General features: G+C 37.2%; 1 protein-coding gene across 6 annotated transcripts in view; it reads left to right on the top strand.

Annotated features, from left to right (window-relative positions):
* The window catches only part of ABCA6 (ATP binding cassette subfamily A member 6), a 75,159-nt gene that overhangs the window by 18,285 nt on the left and 37,799 nt on the right, over positions 1-19,075 (top strand). For all 6 annotated transcript variants that reach the window (XR_004280689.1, XM_032321809.1, XM_032321812.1 and 3 more), the window contains 8 exons: positions 854-1,015; positions 2,485-2,591; positions 3,162-3,388; positions 6,955-7,096; positions 8,077-8,262; positions 12,338-12,485; positions 14,622-14,784; positions 16,831-16,889. Coding sequence is in view for 5 of the 6 variants with exons in the window: in XM_032321809.1 (XP_032177700.1) it covers positions 854-1,015; positions 2,485-2,591; positions 3,162-3,388; positions 6,955-7,096; positions 8,077-8,262; positions 12,338-12,485; positions 14,622-14,784; positions 16,831-16,889 (1,194 nt within the window). In the remaining variant the exon portion in view is untranslated. The remainder of the gene's footprint in view (positions 1-853; positions 1,016-2,484; positions 2,592-3,161; positions 3,389-6,954; positions 7,097-8,076; positions 8,263-12,337; positions 12,486-14,621; positions 14,785-16,830; positions 16,890-19,075) is intronic.

Raw genomic sequence — 19,075 nt, 5'->3', positions numbered from 1 at the left:
CATTTCTACTGGAATTTACCTAAAACAATAAATTTATAATTTCAGATTTGTAGCATAGTGTCTAGGAGAACACATCATTTGTGGGTGCAGATGTTCTTAACATGGAAAATCAGTGATTAAGATTGATAACTCAGGAAAAAACATCTAAGTAAAAGAAATGAAGTCATGGTTATTAAACAGTAATTTCAGAACAGTAAGATGGATAATCTCAAGATATCCTGTTCGCATTTGGTATACTTTGTAAACATCTTTAAAGACTTTCACTCTAAATGAAGTCACTATGTAACTGAGATAACTATGGTAAATGTGTATTTCACTCATGGGCAAGTGAGTGCAGTTTGGTTGTCTACTCTCTAATCCTTGATTCCTAACAGGTAACATTGCTGGCTGTTAGGGTCACTGTGCATGTGGTCTTAGTTTCCTCATAAGGCAGAGCTCAGATGAGGTGTCTATGCTTCAGGAAATCTGACATCTGAAATCCCTTGACTGTATAATAACTTCTCCAGTTACCTCTATTTTTGTGTCCCAATTCTCCAACACATACTTACCCTAGTGTCATATTTTTATAGACCTGAAACTTGCCGTAATACTTGCAATGGCAAGTTAAAAGAAAACACTAAATTCTCATGCATGTCTCCTGATTCTAGAATCTAAAACACTTAAAAAAAAAAAAAAAACCAAAACAAAAAAAAACAAAAACAAACCCCGCTTATCTTTTGGGATCAGTTTAAATGGAAAATGATTTTAGTTTAATTCCAGTGAAAAATATTTGATGACACAGTTGGATATCACATCCCATTGTGGTGAAACTCTGTATAACCCTTCATGTCTATTTTCACCTTGTCATTCACAGAAAGAAGGATCATTGGAGTACCGAACCAAAAATCCATGGATAAAATACTTCTAGACAATATCACAGGCATCGCGGGAATTATCTTCAATGACACTTTCTCGTATAAGTTAAAATTTTTTCAGGGATATTACATTCCATTTTTGAAGGAAGATCTTTTCTCAGGTGACCTTCCATATAAAATGGCACTTTTCATGTTTTTAACATAAGGGATCGGTCAGGATGGGCAACAGAGATGTTTTTGAGAGAACATGAGAAAATAGAGAAAGCACATTTTATTGCTAAACTTATTCCAAGGTCAGTCCTATCTTCCCACTAGAAGATGACTCTTAAAACATTATTGAATCATCTAATGTAAAGTGAATGCGTAGGTGGAAGTTACAGAGAGTGATGAAGACTGAGAGGTCCTAGCCTCAGCTGAAGTTCAGGTTCGCAGGAAAGGCAGGCACTGAACAGTAATGACAAGTGCAAGAAAAAGGTGCTGAGGGCAGGAGACTTAGACCAGATGTTCCTCACAGGCTGTGGGATTAGAGAAGTCCTGCCTGGCAAAGTGAGGTTTCAACTAATGAGAAGGAATAGCACATGGGGGAAGTGTGCTAAAGGCAGTGTATTTCAGAGAGAGGAAGTGCTGGTGTAAAGGGTTGGGGTGAAAACAGGCATCTGTTAGAATATTTGGAAGAAGAGCTGTTTAGCTGAACAGAGAACACGAACAGGAATGGGGCTGAAGATACCCCAGGCCTCAATGCTGTGATGTCCTGCTAAGCAAGGATGATGGAGGGCTGTGGATGTTCTTTAATCAAGGCAGAGAAGTGATAAGACTCCCAGGCTTAAGGGAGCTCTCTGGGTATAGCCCAGAGAATGGATTGCAGAGGAGTCAGGGAGAAGGCAAGGAAACATACCAGGGAGCCAATGGTGGCTTGGACCAGAGTGGAGGCAGCTGAGGAGAGGGAATGGCTGTGAGGACCTTTTAGGAAGCAGAATTGATATGGCTAATAGAGTTGGTTGTTTTCCATTCATTCACTGGGTGTCTACTATGTGTCCTGCACTGTTCTGGCCCTGAGGATGGAAGTGACTGAAACATAGAGCCTGCTTGCATGAATCGTTCCAGCGAGGGACAGGGGGTGGGGCAACAACAATGCCCTCTGCAAGGCTGATACAACCACCAAGTAAAATAGAGCAGGCTTAGAAGACAGAGCCTGAACGCTCTTTTAGATGTTGTTACTTACGGTAGCCAGGAAAGACCTCTGTGCTGAATTTGCTTCTGAGAAGAGATAAGGGTAGAGGGAAAGAGTGAGCCATGGATCCATCTGTAGGGAGAACCTATGAGCAAAACAGGTTGTAGCATTAGGGAGCATTTCGCATTTTGAGACAGAGCAAGGAATCTAGCATGGTTGGAGCAGAGTGTTTGCTTTCATCGTCTTTTTATTTTCTAAGACTTTCTATGGAAGCTACGGTCTCCGTGAATAAAGTTGCCTCCGTAAGAATTTTCATTTGCTCCTCTTTTTTTTTTCTATGTGGCTGTAAGTTCTGACTGGTGGAGCCTCCTCTAGACTGATTTCTCTTGGACTCTTGTTTTTTATTCTCGAATTGCTTTCACCTGATAATGTTGGTTGTGCTCTTCTTTGGGCTCGTAGCTCATTGCTGGAATCTGGATGATGAAGATCATTCCTGTTCCCTGTCCAAATACTGGAGTAGTGGATTTGTGGCTTTACAAGCCGCAATTAATGCTGCTATTATACAGGTAACGAAAGTTCTAAAGTTAATGTAAGCTAATTCCATAGGCATCCAGGTTGTGATGAAAGATGACATGTACTCAGGTTTTCATGTTTATATAATGAAATTGAGGCACCTGGGTGGCTCAGTTGGTTAAGCGGTTGCCTTCCACTCAGGTCATGATCCTGGAGTCCCGGGATCGAGTCCCGCATCGGGTTCCCAGCTCTGTGGGGAGTCTGCCTCTCCTCCGACCTTCTCCCCTCTCACGCTCTCACTCTCTCTCTCAAATAAATAAATAAAATCTTTAAACAAAACAAAACAAAAAACAAATGCTGAAATTGGATTTAGGCAAAGGAACACATTGTTTTTGTTTTTAACTTTAAATTTTCAAGTAGTTCCCAAATGACAAGAAATCGCAGAGACAATGTGCAGGGAGGTCCCTGTACCCTTCACACAGTGTCTCCTGTTATATCTTGCATAACCACAGAATAATATTAAAGTCGGGAAATTGATATTGCTATAATCTCCTTAGCTTCATTGGATTTCACCAGTTTCTATTTTTTAAATAACGATTTTGCATGTTTAAACCCTGCTGTAGATCACAACAAATCACTCTGTGGTAGAAGAGTTGATGTCAATTACTGCTGTAAATATGAAGACTTTACCTTTTATGTATAAAGACGTTCTTCAAAAGGAGCTGTTTATTTTCTACTGCCTGCTTTACTTCTCCCCGTTTATATATTTTGTATCACTCAATGTTACAAAAGAGAGAAAAAAGTGCAAGGATTTTATGAAAATAATGGGTCTGCAAGAATCAGCCTTCTGGTGAGTGCAAATGAATAATCAGAAATTTGGAAGCAGTAAAAATGTGTTATTATTTCACAACATTACTGTTAAGCTCGACACACTGGCTATTTTTTCTTTGGTTCTGATTTTTTGATTTACTCCTTTTAAAATTTTGTTATGCAAAATAGCGATTATGATTTGCTGAGCACTTTTCCACGCCATAAGTCTGTTACGCTGATGCTATGATCGAGGTTCCAGGAAGATCAAAGAGGGGTAAAAGAGTTGCCCGATATCAAATGGAAGATGTGTTCCAGAGCTGGGACTCCAACCCAGCTGCCTGGATTGCGACTCTCCTGCTTGGTCAGCCCACAGTTATCATTTGATTTCTCCACACCTCCTCACGTTGAAAAAGTATGATCCTGTAATGGCTAGCTTATGTTCAGAGGTTTGGTTATGAGGGATATATATATTTTTTAAGATTTTATTTATTTATTTGACAGACAGATCACAAGTAGGCAGGGAGGCAGGCAGAGAGAAGGGGGTGGGGGGAAGCAGGCTCCCTCCTGAGCAGAAAGCCCCATGCAGGGCTCAATCCCAGGACCCTGGGATTATGACCCAAGCCCCCAAGCCGAAGGCAGAGGGTTTAACCCACTGAGACACCCAGGTGCCCCATGAGGGATGTATTTTTTGCAGCACTTAAATGCCATATGTTGAAAATGTGGCCAGCACATACAGCACTTAGGATGGCATATAAGAACTGCTGAATAAGAACATTTGCTTCCTATTGCTATATTTGTATCTTGTTTCATTCACACACGATTTCAATGATTTTTAAATATATTTAAACATATGTATATTTATGTATATATCTATCTGTCTACATGTATTTGTATTATAATAAAAACAAATAATTGAGGAGTAGAAACAAGGACCTAACAAGATAAGTAGGTAAGACTAGCAGGTAAAAATGCAGATCATGTGTGCTCTAAGCTTCCAAGAGGCCAAAGCAGAGAATTCTGAAATGCAATCAGTTACAAAATCCACGTTGTCTGGGAAAAGGGAAAAAAAAAATGAAAAATAATCTGTTCATTTTACCCCAAAGGAAGCTTAAGATTTTCAACATTGAATCCTAGACGGTATTTCTTTGTATAGTACCCATATCAAGAAAATTAGTGTTTGTGGGGCACCTGGGTGGCTCAGTGGGTTAAAGCCTCTGCTTTTGGCTCAGGTCATGATCCCAGAGTCCTGGGATCAAGTCCCACACTGGGCTCTCTGCTCAGCAGGGAGCCTGCTTCCCTTCCTTTCTCTCTGCCTGCCTCTCTGCCTACTTGTTATCTCTGTCAAATAAATAAATAAAATCTTTAAAAGAAAAGAAAGAAAGAAAATTAGTGCTTACGAATGTGGAGTCGACTATCTGGAATGGATAAGGAACTATTTGCAAGCCACATGTTCTCTGAAATAAAATTACGGTCTAGGAAATTTTAAATTTTCTATAAAGTGTATTTGGTTAAAGGAGGGAACTTTGATTCTATTATACCAAAATCATGAAGTAGAAAAAAGAGGAAACATTTTCTGAAACGAAAAAGGAAGGAGAAAATTGGTTTGCAGTGGGACTTTGGCAAATGCAAAGGAATGAATGGAGTCTGTTAGGAGGAAAAACCTGGGGGGGGGGGTGGGAATCTGTGTAAAGAGGACTATTTTTCAGTCCAGTGAATATCTTATGGGGCAGCATCCTTGCAGTCTCCTGAGAATAGGTAGGCACAAGTCAACTCTAGATTAAAATCACAAAGGTGTTGGATATTTAGATGTGGGTTCATTCTCAGGATAAATACTTCCTCCTATGCATGTAATCTAAATTTAGCAAAATGGATTTATATGTCCTTAAAACCAAGAGGGAAAAAATCTGAAATGTTTTTTTATTAAGTATAGGGTATCTATTGGAAATAAATTTCATGGCAGCCTTTTTTAAAGTAATAAATGTGAAATGCATGAGAATTTCTGAGTTACTTTGTTAAATTACTTTATGTGATGTCTGAATTGCTGTGTTTTTATCATGAAGGTTTTTATTGCTTTATTAACATCTCTCCCCACCCCACTCTCTACAATGAGTTCCCTTTTCTAGGTAATGTTTTAAGTTCCTTCATGTGTTAATACTCCTACTCCATAGATTTTCAATTCCTACCTATAGTAGTTCCCTTCTGTACTCAGGAAGTGGATTCTGCAGAATACCATATGCTTTCCAAAAATGCTGATGTTTCTAACAAAGGCTGAATCATTGTAATGACATGACCTTTAAAAAGAAGTTGAATAAGCAGTAATTAAACCTGTTGTACTGGGACATGTTGATGCAACATAAAAATAGTCTCGCTATTTTTTTCAGCTGTTGAATTCTCATTTAGTTAGGCAATTTTATGTAGAGGAAGGAGCTGTGAACTAGGAAGGGCTGCAACAAATCTTAATTTTGTTATTGATATACTTTGTTGACCTTGAAAAGGCCCATTAAGTACAATAGGAACTACAGTTTACTTATCTGGAAAATGAGAGGCTTGGACTCAAACACCCTGCAGGCTTGTTCGATCCAAGACTGTTAATAACTACCTCATAAACATGTGAACACCAGCACATCTAAACCAAAGCAGTGTGAACACTGAAGGGCATACCATTATTTATATCAGTTTAAGAAAGAAATCATAAATAAGAAGAGCAATAATAGGATGGGCTTTATGGAGTTACAAAATTTCAATTTTCTACTATTAGGGAGAGTGGAGGTCCCGCTAGCTGAGATCCTCAAAAATGCTCAAAAATGCTCAAATTATCATCTGCCCCCAATGCTTCTATGGTTCCTGGATTGATCAGTAGCTGTTATATTTCCTTCCATGTCTACAATTAGAATATCTCAGTAAAATGTGATAGCACCAAACACACAAAAGCTTACTCTCTTCAATTCAGCCATTACGCCTTAGAGAAATTTTTGTGCTTTTTCCAAAAAAGACACATACAAAGATGTTCTTTTTTCTTTTCTTTTCTCTTTTTTTTTAAATTAATGTCAGAGGCAGAATTTAGTGCTTCATCAGTTGCATATAACATCCAGGACTCGGTCCACCCAGTGCCCTCCTTAACAAACCCTCAGTTTGTTTCCTAGAGTTCAGCGCCTCTTCTGGTGTGCCTCCCTCTCAATTTTCACCTTATTTTGTTCTTCTTTCCCAAGTGCAAGCGTGTTCTTAGCCACCATGTACCAGAAATAAAAATTGGAAACAACCTGAATGTCTATGATGAGGAAAACTTTGGGATATATTCAGACAATGAAATATTATACAGCAATGTATAACATTATTAAAGGCAAGCAGCAGAAGGACACATACAAAATGATACAATTTATGTAGCATTCATCCTATTTATACAATATGTGAGCACAGAGCTGATGCCTAGCCAGGAGGTAGCAGTACAGCCATGCCAATGTGGTTGATTAGTAATACTGTAGTTACTAATCTAGGTGGCAAGTAGAAGGGTAAATATTGTGCTGTTCTTTAGATATTTTTCGTATGTTTCAAATATTTCATAATGAAGTTGAAATCATTGAAATAACTTTTTGTCTTTTTTTTTAGGCTCTCCTGTGGCTTAATCTATGCTACCTTCATCTTCATCATTTCCATAATGATTACAGTTATTATAACATCTACCCAAATTATAGTCATGACGGGCTTCATGGTGATATTTACACTCTTTTTCTTATATGGCTTATCTTTGGTAAGTTCATACATGTATTACCACATTCTCTGCTTTAGATTTTAGTTATCTGTAGCAAAAATTGATTTCTCTGGAGGTTACTACAGTTATTCCCTTCATGTCTAGTGTGTGTGTGTTTGCTTCAGAAAGTCTATGAGTGTGAGAAAATGTTGTAAATAAGATTGGGCCTCTCTTTTGCATAAAGGTCTGAATTAATGTATGATGCATCAAAAAAAAGATTCTGATTCTGAAAATATTTTGACTCTAAGGCTTTTCTTTCTTTTTTTTTTTAAATATTTATTTATTTATTTATTATTTATCAGAGAGAGAGAGAGAGCAAGAGCACAAGCAGGCAGGCAGAGGCAGAGAGAGAAGCAGACTCCCCGCTGAGCAAGGAGCCCAATGCAGGACTCGACCCCAGAACCCTGGGATCATGATCGGAGCTGCTTAACCAACTAAGCAGCAGCTTAACCAACTAAGCCATCCAGGCGTCCCAACTCTAAGGCTTTTCTAGAATATTTTAGTGAGGATGCCCTTGAGCGGTGGACCCATCTCCTTTCCCCAAAGTTCTCTGTAATGTGGTAGCTTTCACAGTATCTCCCTCTGACACTCCCCCTTGTCCTCACTCCCCATGTCATGCCTCTTCCTTCTACAACAGGAGCCTCTAAATTCTGCAGACGGTACCTAGATGCTCTTTGTTAATGCATTAATGTAAGTTCTCTCAATATTTCCAGGTCTGCATTTCTATTCTTTCCCCAACTCTCAGACAGCTTTTCCCCTGCCCTTTCTTTAACAACAAAAGCCCAGTAGCTGAGGAGGTGCAAAAAAGGATTCTCTTTACAAAAGTGTTGGGGCAAGAGCTGATCATTGTTATACATAAATATTTTCATCACTGTCTCACTGATAAATACTTATGATGTAAAAATCTAGGTTTTTTTGCGCTGCCAATTCTCGGTGAACTAAATCTGTTGAACAACCAGATTATCTTCTCTCTCTTTCAGATTGCTCTAACGTTCCTGATGAGCGTGTTGTTAAAGAAAACTCTCCTCACCAATTTGGTTATGTTTCTCCTCAATATCTTTTGTGGGGGTGTGGGATTCACTGTGTATTATAGACAACTTCCTTCCTCTCTGGAGTGGATTTTGAGTTTTTGTAGCCCTTTTGCCTTTACTGCTGGAATGAGCAAGGTAAGAACATAATTTGTTTATTACTGAAATTTCAAAAGAATTTGCTATTTCATGACTCTTCACAGTCAAACATTTTCAAAATAAGAGCATTTATTCTAAACAGTTTTTCCCCCTAAAGCTAGATTTGAAAATGTTATCATTGCATTATTGAAAAAATCATCATCATACAAGGAAACTTGATTAAAACATCTTGACTAAGACAGATTTTCACGTCTTGGGTGTATTTTCATTTTGAAGTATTCTCCTCTTATATTTCATATGCAACTGTTTCCCTTTCCTTGTACTTTACATAACAAAGGCATTCTCTAGTTTATTAAAAATTGTTGTGTAAACCTCTGTTTGAAACCTAAAATCTGAAAAGTTTTCAGGACTATCAAGAGCTTAACAAATAATTATTAAGTATATCAAAATAATCATGAACCAGATCAAGAAGTAGAGGATGCCACAATGTCAAGTCTCCAAACACTCCTTCCTCTTAAAGATAAAAGTGTTGTGATCATCACTTCTTGCCTTTCCATTTATCGCCTAATATGTGTTTTGAGTATAATTTTTTAGTGTTGCCTGTTTTCAACTTTATATAAGTGCTACTCTATGAAGTGTTTTGTGTTGTTTTTTTTTTTCTTTTCTTTTTTTTTTTTTAGATCTGGCTTTTTTCCCATTCAACATTGTGTTTTCTGATCTTACCCACAGTTGGAGTGTTGCTGTAATAGAGTGTCATGTAGTATTCAGCTGTGTGACTGTGCTATCAATTTTCTTATTGATGAACAAAAATATTTTCCAGTTTTTGACTAATATTAGTTCTGCAAAAAAAAAATTCCTACACATGTTTCCTAGTGAATATGGGCATTCCGTTCTCTTTGGTATCTATGTAGGAGTTGAATAGCAGGACTTAGGATATGTGTATCTTAATCATCATAGCTACTGCCAAATAGTTTTCCAAAGTGATTGCATCAATTTACTTTTGCACCAAGAGTTCAGAGTTACACATGTTTACTGGCATTTGGTATTGTCAGTTGTCCAAATTTTAGCCTTTCTGGTAGATCTGCGGAAATAAACTGTGTGGTATTAATTTGCATTTTCCTGATTTTTTTATGAAATTTAATTCTCTTTCATATGTGTAGAGGTCTTTGGGGGGGTTTTCTCTTTTATAAAGTGCCTATCCAGGTCTTGCCCCCATTTAAAAAAAAAGATTTTGTATTTATTCACTTGAAAGAAAGAGCAAGAGTAAGAACATGGGTGGGGGGAGGGGCAGAGGGAGAAGCAGACTCCCTGCTGAACTCAACCCCAGGACGCAGGGATGGAAACCTGAACCAAAAGCAGATACTTCAGCAGCTAAGGCATCCAGGTTCCCTTTTCCCCTCATTTTTTTACCTAACTTTTTTTTAATCTTTTCTTCATTACTTCGTAAGAATTTCTTATATATACTACATATGAAACATTTTTCGGTTACTCATTGCTGACATTTTTACTCTTTTAATGGTGTTTTAATGAACAAGTTTCTTAATTTTGATAAAGTCTGGTTTGTCAAGTTTTCTTCTCTGTAGAGTGCTTTTTTTTTTTTTTTTAAAGATTTTATTTGTTTACTTGACAGAGATCACAAGTAGACGGAGAGGTAGGCAGAGAGAGAGAGAGAGGGAAGCAGCCTCCCCACTGAGCAGAGAGCCCTATGCGGGACTCGATCCCAGGACCCTGAGATCATGACCCGAGCCGAAGGCAGCAGCTTAACCCACTGAGCCACCCAGGCGCCCCTGTAGAGTGCTTTTGTACCTTTAAGAAATCATTGCATTCCCCAAGATTATAAAGATATTCCCCCATTTTTATATGAAAACTCAGTTGATTCGGCCTTTATATTCAGATACAAAATCTATTTCAAAATAACTTTTGTGTATCTATAGGTAGAAAGAATATTAATTTTTCTACATGCATATCCAATTTCTTCTGTTTCATTTATTGAAAAGACATCCTTTCCCTGAATGGATTGCAGTATTTCCTTTGTCACAGCTCAACCGATCATGTATCGACCTGTCTGTCCTTGCTCTGTTCCCACCTTGTCTTAATTGCTTTTACTGATTTGTCTGGATATCTGGTGGTAATAATTTTTCTACTTGATTTTCTTTTCCAAGAGAGTCTTTTCTATTCTAGGCTCTTTGAATGATGTAAATTTTAGAATTAACTTACCAAGTTATACACGCACCTATGTATGGGTGCACAAAGCTGTTGACTTTTTGGTACAGTTGAATTTTTCAATCAATTTGAGGGAAATTGACACTTTTTAAAGAAATTTAGTTTTCTATTTAAGAGAAAGAGAGAACGTGAGAGAGAAAGGAAGAGAGCATTTGCAGCAGGAAGGGGCACCGGGAGAGAGAGAATCTCATGCAGACTCCCCACTGAGCATGGAATGGATCTCAGGAGTGGATCCCATGACTGAGATCATGACCTGAGCTGAAATCAAGAGCTGGGCATTTAACTGACTGGGTCACCCTGGCACCCTGACACTTCTTTTTGATCACGGACATAAGATAGCTTCACATTCATCTTCACTTAGTAATTGTTTTCATTTTAAGTATTGAGCCTTATACATTTTTTATATATTCCAAAGCTTCTGATACTTTTGATGCCACTATAAATAGTATGTGTTTAAATTATTATTTTTAAATGTTTGTTGTTAATGTAGAGATGCAACCAGAAATCACTGTATCCAGCATTCTTGCTATATTCTTTTATTAAAACTAGTATTTTTCTGAGCTTTATTTGGGGATTTTCTTACATATAGTCATGATGTCAACAAATAATGATGGTTTTTTCCTTTTTGCAGTTCTTATGCCAATTACTTTTTTTTTTTTTTTCTTGGTCTTATTGTGGAGACTGGGACCTTTAGTGCAATGTTGAATAGAAATGAAAGCAAAGGAAATGCTTTTAACGTTTCATAATAAGCATGATTTTTGATGTTGGTCTTTGTACATCTGTTTTACCAGGTTAAAGAAGATTGCTTATTTTCTTAGTTTGTGAAGAGACTTTCTTCATTATAAGTGGATACTAAATTGTGTCAAATGATTTTTGTGCATGTTCAATGATTAGCCACATTAGTGTCTCCTTCAATCTGTTTTATGTTGAATTCCATAGATTGATCTTAAAATTCCAACCCAGACTTGTGTTCCCAGAATAAACTCAAATTTGTCATTGAATGTTAAGATTTTAACATAAATAGGGTTGTATATTGTCTAGTGCAAGGAACCAAGCTTGAGAGCTGGACTTCCTTTGTTCTGAGTTCACCTTTGCTGCTCCTTACTATGTAATTTTGACTTTCGTTGTTTAAGCTACTCAATTTCTATTTGCTTCACTTCCACCATATGTAAAATGCACATAAAAATAATAAGATTTCCCCCAGGGGGTTATGATGAGGATTAAATGAAGTATTACAAAAAGCCTTAGAATAATACCTAGAGTGCAACGCCTATGGTTACATGACAGAATAATAAACATACCTTTATTTGCAGTAATAGCTAGAAAAAGAAATTTTCTTATCATTATCCTACTAAGTTGCTTCAAATAACTCTTCATATTCTTTCTAAAATGACTATTTTTTGCTGCATAGATATTTTGCAATATTGCAATGACTTTATGATTATCATTTAATTTAATTTAAATTCCTATTCTTAGTGGCACCTGGGTTGCTCAGTCCCTTAAGTATCTGTCTTCAGCTCAGGTCATGATTCCCAGGGTCCTGGGATCAAGCCTCGTGTTGGGCTCCCTCCTCAGTGGGGAGTCTACTTCTCCCTCTGTGTTCCCTTCCTCTTGCTTGTGCTCTCTCTCTGTAATAAATAAATAAAATCTTTAAAAAATATTCCTATTCTTAGAATATTGCATTTTTTAAGTTGGTATTAAGTTGGCACTTCATTCTAATAATCCTTGGATTGCTGTCATATAGAAATAGTTACACCAATAACTTCATTATAAGGGCTTCTCAAAAAAGCTACTTAATAAAATGATAATTCTTGCTGCTATGCCAAATTATTATATTATATTATATATTTATCTTAAATACTTATTATTACTATTTTTGTCCAAATTTTAGATTATCTACTTGGATAATACTATGAATGGTATAATTTTTCCTGACCCTTCAGGAGACTCATATGTAATGATCGCAACTTTTTCCGTTTTGGCTTTTGATGCACTTTTCTACTTGGCACTGGCATTATACTTTGACAAAATCTTACCCTGTAAGTAAAGGTGTCTTTTCTCTGACCTCTGCACATACTGATCACACTGTATATTTTTACTGAAGGTTATATAAATGTATATTAAGAAATAATAACAAATTTTTCCCATCACAAGCTGAATGAGTTCTTAATTTCTCCTTCAGAGTTTTAATGGTTTGAATTTAAATGTAAAAACAATTATTCTGGGGCGCCTGGGTGGCTCAGTGGTTTAAGCCTCTGCCTTCAGCTCAGGTCATGATCTCAGGGTCTGGGATCAAGCCTCACATCAGGCTCTCTGCTCAGCGGGGAGCCTGCTTCCCCCTCTCTCTCTCTGCCTGCCTCTCTGCCTACTTGTGATCTCTCTCTCTGTCTATCTATTTTTAAATAAATAAAAATCTTTAAAAAAAACAAAAAAAAACAATTATTCTTCTGGTTTTAATAATATACATTACAAATACACAGTAATTAAATAATATTAATTTTTTTTCAAGAATCCCAGAACATGTTTTTAAAGAAAGATATTTAAGGCTTTTTTTTAGAACAGGCTGAAATAAATTAGTTCTTAACATGGCTTTGGCTAATGTAGAGCCATTGTGCCGTGAAAGTGTTTCTTACTAAATAGTTCTTGGGGCACTTGGGTGGCTCAGTCAGTTGTGTGTCTGACTCTTGGTTTCAGTTCAGGTCTTGATCTCAGAGTTGTGGGATCCAGCCTGGTGTCAGGCTCCCTGCTCAGTGGGGAGTCTGCTGAAGATTCTTTTCCTCTGTTCTTGCCCCCTCCTGTGCTCTATCTCTCTGATAAATTAATAAATCTAAAAAAAAAAAATAGTTCTGACAAGAACGTGGGGCCGATTGTAAACTAAATAGCTAGGAAGGGCCTCAGATGTGAAATAATCAGGTTCTTAATGATTCCCCTTGGGAGGACCATTTCAGAAGGGGAGATGTCCATCCTTTAAGGAAATAACAACATAAAAATTAGAACATTTTCAGCATTATTCTGAAACTTTTTTAAATATGTTGTTCATATTTACAAAACTACATTACTCAGTTAAATTTTCTCTATCTCACAAACAAAAATTTCCCAAGTCCAGAATTTCTTTACACATGCTAGAATCAGAATGCCGTTTTTCCTTGCAAATTTTATTTATTTATCTTATTTTTTATGTTCTTTCCACTTTGTAGTTAAAGCTGTCTTATATGTTTCTATGCAATTATTTTATATATCCTTATCTTTCTGTGACTTCTGGTAAAGTCCTTAGTGACGAACCCCACTTCATTGTTTCAAATTTGGAAAATGCAAATATATTTATCCTGAACAGATACAATTTCTCCCTGTACTTTGCACTCACATACCATGGGAATTTCAGTATGATATTCAACCCTATTGTTGTGATCAAGTGATTTTTTTTTAATTTTTAAAATTTAATTTGATTTTTTTCATTGTTCCAAGATTCATTGTTTATGCACCACGCCCAGTGCTCCACGCAATGCGTGCCCTCCTTAATACCCACCACCAGGCACACCCAAGCCCCCAACTCTTCTCCCCTCCAAAACCCTCAGTTTGCTTCTCAGAATCCACAGTCTCTAATGCTTTGTGATTTCTTTTTTTCTTTTCTTTTCTTTTCCTTTTTTTTTTTTTTCTTTGAGAGAAAACACCATGAGTGAGGCAACGGTCAAGATAAAATCTTAAGCAGGCTTCATGCTCAGGGCAGAGGCTGATGAGGGACTGGATGTCACCACCCTGAGATCATGAGCGGAGCCCAAATCAAGACCCAACCATGCACCTCTGTGGTCAAAGTGATTTAAGTTCACAAACATGTTTTAGTTGTTTTTATGTGCTGTGTAAGGACTCTCCCCCCAAATATTTGGCTTCACTCATTCTAAATACCTTTTTATTACATTTTTTCAGAACTTTGGCTTCTATATACTTTCTTGAAAGTTCTATTATACTGTTTAACTTTTGTGGTAATAGGTTATTTCCTTTGAATTTTCGTTGTTCACTTCACGACAAGTTTTCTTTTCAATAATAGGAAGTAAGGAAGAAAAGACTTTCTCTATGATGCTTAAAAGTCAGATACTCTGTACGGTTCTGAATAAGTCTTCTTTACTCATTGTTCTAATGTGACTGATCCAATGTTTTATTGCCTTTTGACTGATTAGATGGGGATGAGCGCCATTATTCTCCATTATTTTTCCTGAACTCATCTTGCTTCCAACACCAGAGGACTAATACTGTCATTGAGAAAGAAATAGAGCCTGAGCCTCCGTCTCAGGACTGTTTTGAACCGGTAGCTCCAGAATTCCAAGGAAAAGAAGCTATCAGGTAATCACACTTACAGCCACATATGGGTGTAAGGCAAATGAATTATTGACCAAGAGCAACTGGCTGAGCCTGGGCAAAATATTGAAGAACAAACTTGCCTTTGTGCATGTTACTTTGAACTCTTCCATGTGACCACCAATGTCTCCTGATTGCTCCTAAAAGAAAAATTATTTTTGCTTCGCTCCGTATAATGTTATGACATCACCCTCCGTTTTGTCTTCCTCCTTATTTCTGTGTTGATTCTCCTTTCCACAGGTGCTCCCCCCTTTATAACAATGAGAACTTCCTCTTTGCCTAGCCAGCTGTTAGCTAGACACATCTGGCAGTATAGAGGAACTCATGAAGAATTCTACCCACAATCATTATTTTGCCTATGTAAAAATATCTATCTTTTATTCACAACTGGCTCCCTCTCACCTATTAGCCCCCTTCCAATTTTTCCTTCTCTGGACATTTGTTTGCACAACTATCCATTCCTGTAACTTTAGCTCATTCATGCAATATTCCCAGAACATAGGCAGGATGTCTGCCCCAAACAAATGGCTATCGGCTATCTTCATCTCTGAAATCCAAAAACAACTGGTGGTTCTAATGGAAGTTTCTTTATTAAAATAAAGCCTAAAACCCCCATTTAATGGGTGTCTCCCTGTTCAAAGGAAGGCAGAGATAAAACACCCTGTCAAGTCTTTCTCTTTCGTATTTCCTGACTCTTTGGTTACCCATCCCCCACCACTGCCAGCATCCTGGTTGAATAAATTTCCTTATCTTCATTTTGATTCATGCTCAGAGAAAAGGGTGACTCAATTCTGTTTCCCCCTGAATTTGAAGATGCACTGATCTTATGTAGTGATGACATTTCTCATCTGTCAAACCTGGTTCCTCCCTTGTCCTGCATTAGTTTCCTTTGGGATTCTAATATGCATTCAAGTTTGGTAATCACTCATTTAGAGAACACACTCGTGTGATGTTCAGATGAAACCTTTAGATGTGGGAGCCTAATGCTCAGGGAAAAGAATAGGGTCAACTTTAGGTTGGTGTTAAAACCACAAGAATCAGTAAGATAACTCCTCAAGAGGATCTAGAGTTGAGAAGACCAGAATGTACATGGAGAACCCTGTGGAAGACCAAGATGATGTATTTGGCAAATGAAGAGGATCTTCCAAGGAAACAGAGATGAGCACTGGGATGAGCACTGGGTGTTTTATGCAACTAATGAATCATTGAACACTCTGACAAAAACTTATGCTGTACTATAAGCTGGCTAGTTGAAAATAACAAGAAGAAGAAGAAGAAGAGACATTTAGAAAGATAGAAGGTAGGAAGGAAACCAGTAAGTTCAATGTGAACTTGAATGCAGGTAACTTGAATGTAGACACTTTTAACAAGGACAGTGTCACCAATAGCAACTCATTATTCCGTAAGTAAGGGTAGAAAAAAAAGTCTTTGTTGCAATGTTGCCTCACTACAGTAATGGACTCAGAAGCCAGTGACTGAGGAAAAAGTGAGAAGTGAGAAGGTAGATATGGCAAATTTATTTTGTCTTATTTTGTAAAATGTTTTACAATAAGGGGAGGAGTGAAATCTGATTGTATCCAAAGCAGAGTTCTAAGCCAAAGAGAAGCTATCAGAGAGGGAACTATAGAAAATGCAGGTGACAGAGGGTCTGATTAATGAGCAAGTTTGGAGGGAATGGGAGAGCGTGGGAGGGGATGGTTAAAGAGTACTGACAAATGAACTGATCTTGCACAGACTAAAACACATAAAATATTCTAAGGCTAGAGGAAGAAAGTAAGAATAATTCCAAAATGTTCTCCTTCTCTAAGCAAAACACTAATCATTTAATCAAACATTTCAAAGAGACTCTTTTATTTTCTCTCTGAGGGGAAACGATTAATCAAAAATAATCTTTGTCTCTCTGAGTAGACTAGATATGCCCTCCCTTATTTCACATAAAGACGTTGATGTATCTGTCACTTTAACTGGGTTTGTTCCTGATCCCTACTTATTTCTGTGTTAGCTGAGTAAACACCACTTCTCTCGTTTCAGAATCAGAAATGTTAAAAAAGAATATACCAGCAAGTCTGGGAAAATGGAAGCATTGAAAGGTAAAGACAGACATTTCATTGTTTCATTGACTTCTTTATTACAAAAAATGGAGGAAGTTCCATGTGAAAACAGAAAAAGAAAACAATCCAAACAATCTAACTCTGCCCCTTGGAGATTAATGATTGAGATCTGGCTATAAATCCTTCTAGATGTTTCATGCATCTATCAATTTCCAAGAATGGGGTGACACAATGAAAAGTGTGACTTCACTTGGTTTTTGAAGATGAGTTTGCTAAAAACCATATTGTGTTTTATTTGCACTATGAGGAAAGAATGTTTAGCCTTAAAATTGATAATTTTTTATACCACCCAGGGAATCTACATAGTTTATGTACTGGTGAGATTAACTAGAAGAGATGAGTAATACCATAGACCGTGAATTATATTTCTTAAGTCACTATCCCCAGGGGAAACAAAGTTATAATTTTGGATCAGCCAATGTATCTGATAGTAAATTCTAACAAATACAGTTTTCTATAGTAAACATTTAAGTAAGCCTCCAAGTTAGTGGCTACATTTCATAGAGGACAGCTTGCTTTTATTAATAATAGTTTTTAGGGAGAATGTAATTGAATTTTACAAGAGATGGAAGCCTTAAAAGTTACAAAAGAAGAGCTATGGAACTCCCCTAAGGTTGAGAGTTCTCCATCTGATGCATGTACCACACATTTACTTTCTGGAAGAGAGTGCCCCTTAACTCAGACCTTATATAGTCCTCTGAGATCATTTCTCACTTTGAGAGTTTCCTGTACCCTTGTCAGCAAATTGATTCTCATCTCAGGTTTGTCCCCTCCAATGCCATCTAGATCTGTGGTTTCTTTCTTTAATTTTAGCCAAGGATATATTGAAATATTCTTTAAATTTGTCATTTCAATTTCCAGAGCACATGATGCACTACTTCTGTACTCATCAATAACCATGAACTACTTTTTACGTCTAGACATCTTCCAAAAATTTTTTAATAAGAGCTTTGCCTCCAAAGCTCCTTTTATTTTTTATTTTTTATTTTTTATTTTTTAAAGATTTTATTTATTTATTTGACAGAGAGAGATCACAAGTAGACAGAGAGGCAGGCAGAGAGAGAGAGAGAAGCAGGCTCCCTGCTGAGCAGAGAGCCCGATGTGGGACTCGATCCCAGGACCCTGAGATCATGACCTGAGCCGAAGGCAGCGGCTCAACCCACTGAGCCACCCAGGCGCCCCCAAAAATTTTTTAAAGTGAAAACCAATGGGGGCACCTGGGTGGCTCAGTGGGTTAAGCCTCTGCCTTCAGCTCAGGTCATGATCTCAGTGTCCTGGGATCAAGCCCTGCATCAGTCTCCCTGCTCGGCGGGAGCCTGCTTCCCCCTCTCTCTGCCTGCCTCTCTGCCTGCTTGTGATCTCTGTCAAATCAATAAATAAAATCTTAAAAAAAAAAAAAAGAAAGAAAACCAATGAATATCAGTGCATGGAAAACCATATGAAATCACCAGTTACATTTGCTCTTTGGGAAGTAAGGGGGGAGCTATACTCTCCCCACCTTCTCCCCATGCAGCTAGTTCCTGTAGCAGCTTTGGAACACCTTTGGGAACACACTTCGAAGTCCTTACCTACAGCCTATCTTTCAGCCGCTGACCGGATTCTGTTGTATGACTACCTTGATTGACTTATAGTCATGTACACAATTTGGCTTGTTTCCAGCTATTCATTATCATAAAAAATTCTATAATGAGTCTTCTTGTTCAATCTTTGGAAATACCATAATTTCTGAATATAAATCTCTAAGAGCAGATTACTCAAAAGGACTGTATTTTTAACCTCCTTATTCATATTTCAAATCATTTTCCTTCAAGCTTACAAAAATTTATATACTTGTGAGAATAGCAATAATTAAAAATAATGACAATAATAATACCAACAAACACTTTAAGTTTATTGAGTACTTAGTGTGTTCTGGCAACTATGATAAGTGATTTTTTTTTCATTTAATCCTATGAGATACATAGTATCTCTCCCATTTTGCAGATGAAGAAACTGAGGGTTATATTTATTTTTTTCTGATTAATATAGATCAGTTCCAAGATAAATATCATCAGTTTTCTCTCATCCTGGAAAACACCATTTTTTTTCCATTTAAAAACATTAAATATAAAATTTATTGATGTGTTTATTTAGTTATCCCAATATAATTTGTTAATTAATTCATC

Source organism: Mustela erminea, chromosome 18 (genome assembly GCF_009829155.1).
Source record: "Mustela erminea isolate mMusErm1 chromosome 18, mMusErm1.Pri, whole genome shotgun sequence".
NCBI lineage: Eukaryota > Metazoa > Chordata > Mammalia > Carnivora > Mustelidae > Mustela > Mustela erminea.
The sequence above is the reverse complement of the archived record's forward strand: the minus strand, read 5'-3'. Positions and strand labels throughout refer to the sequence as shown.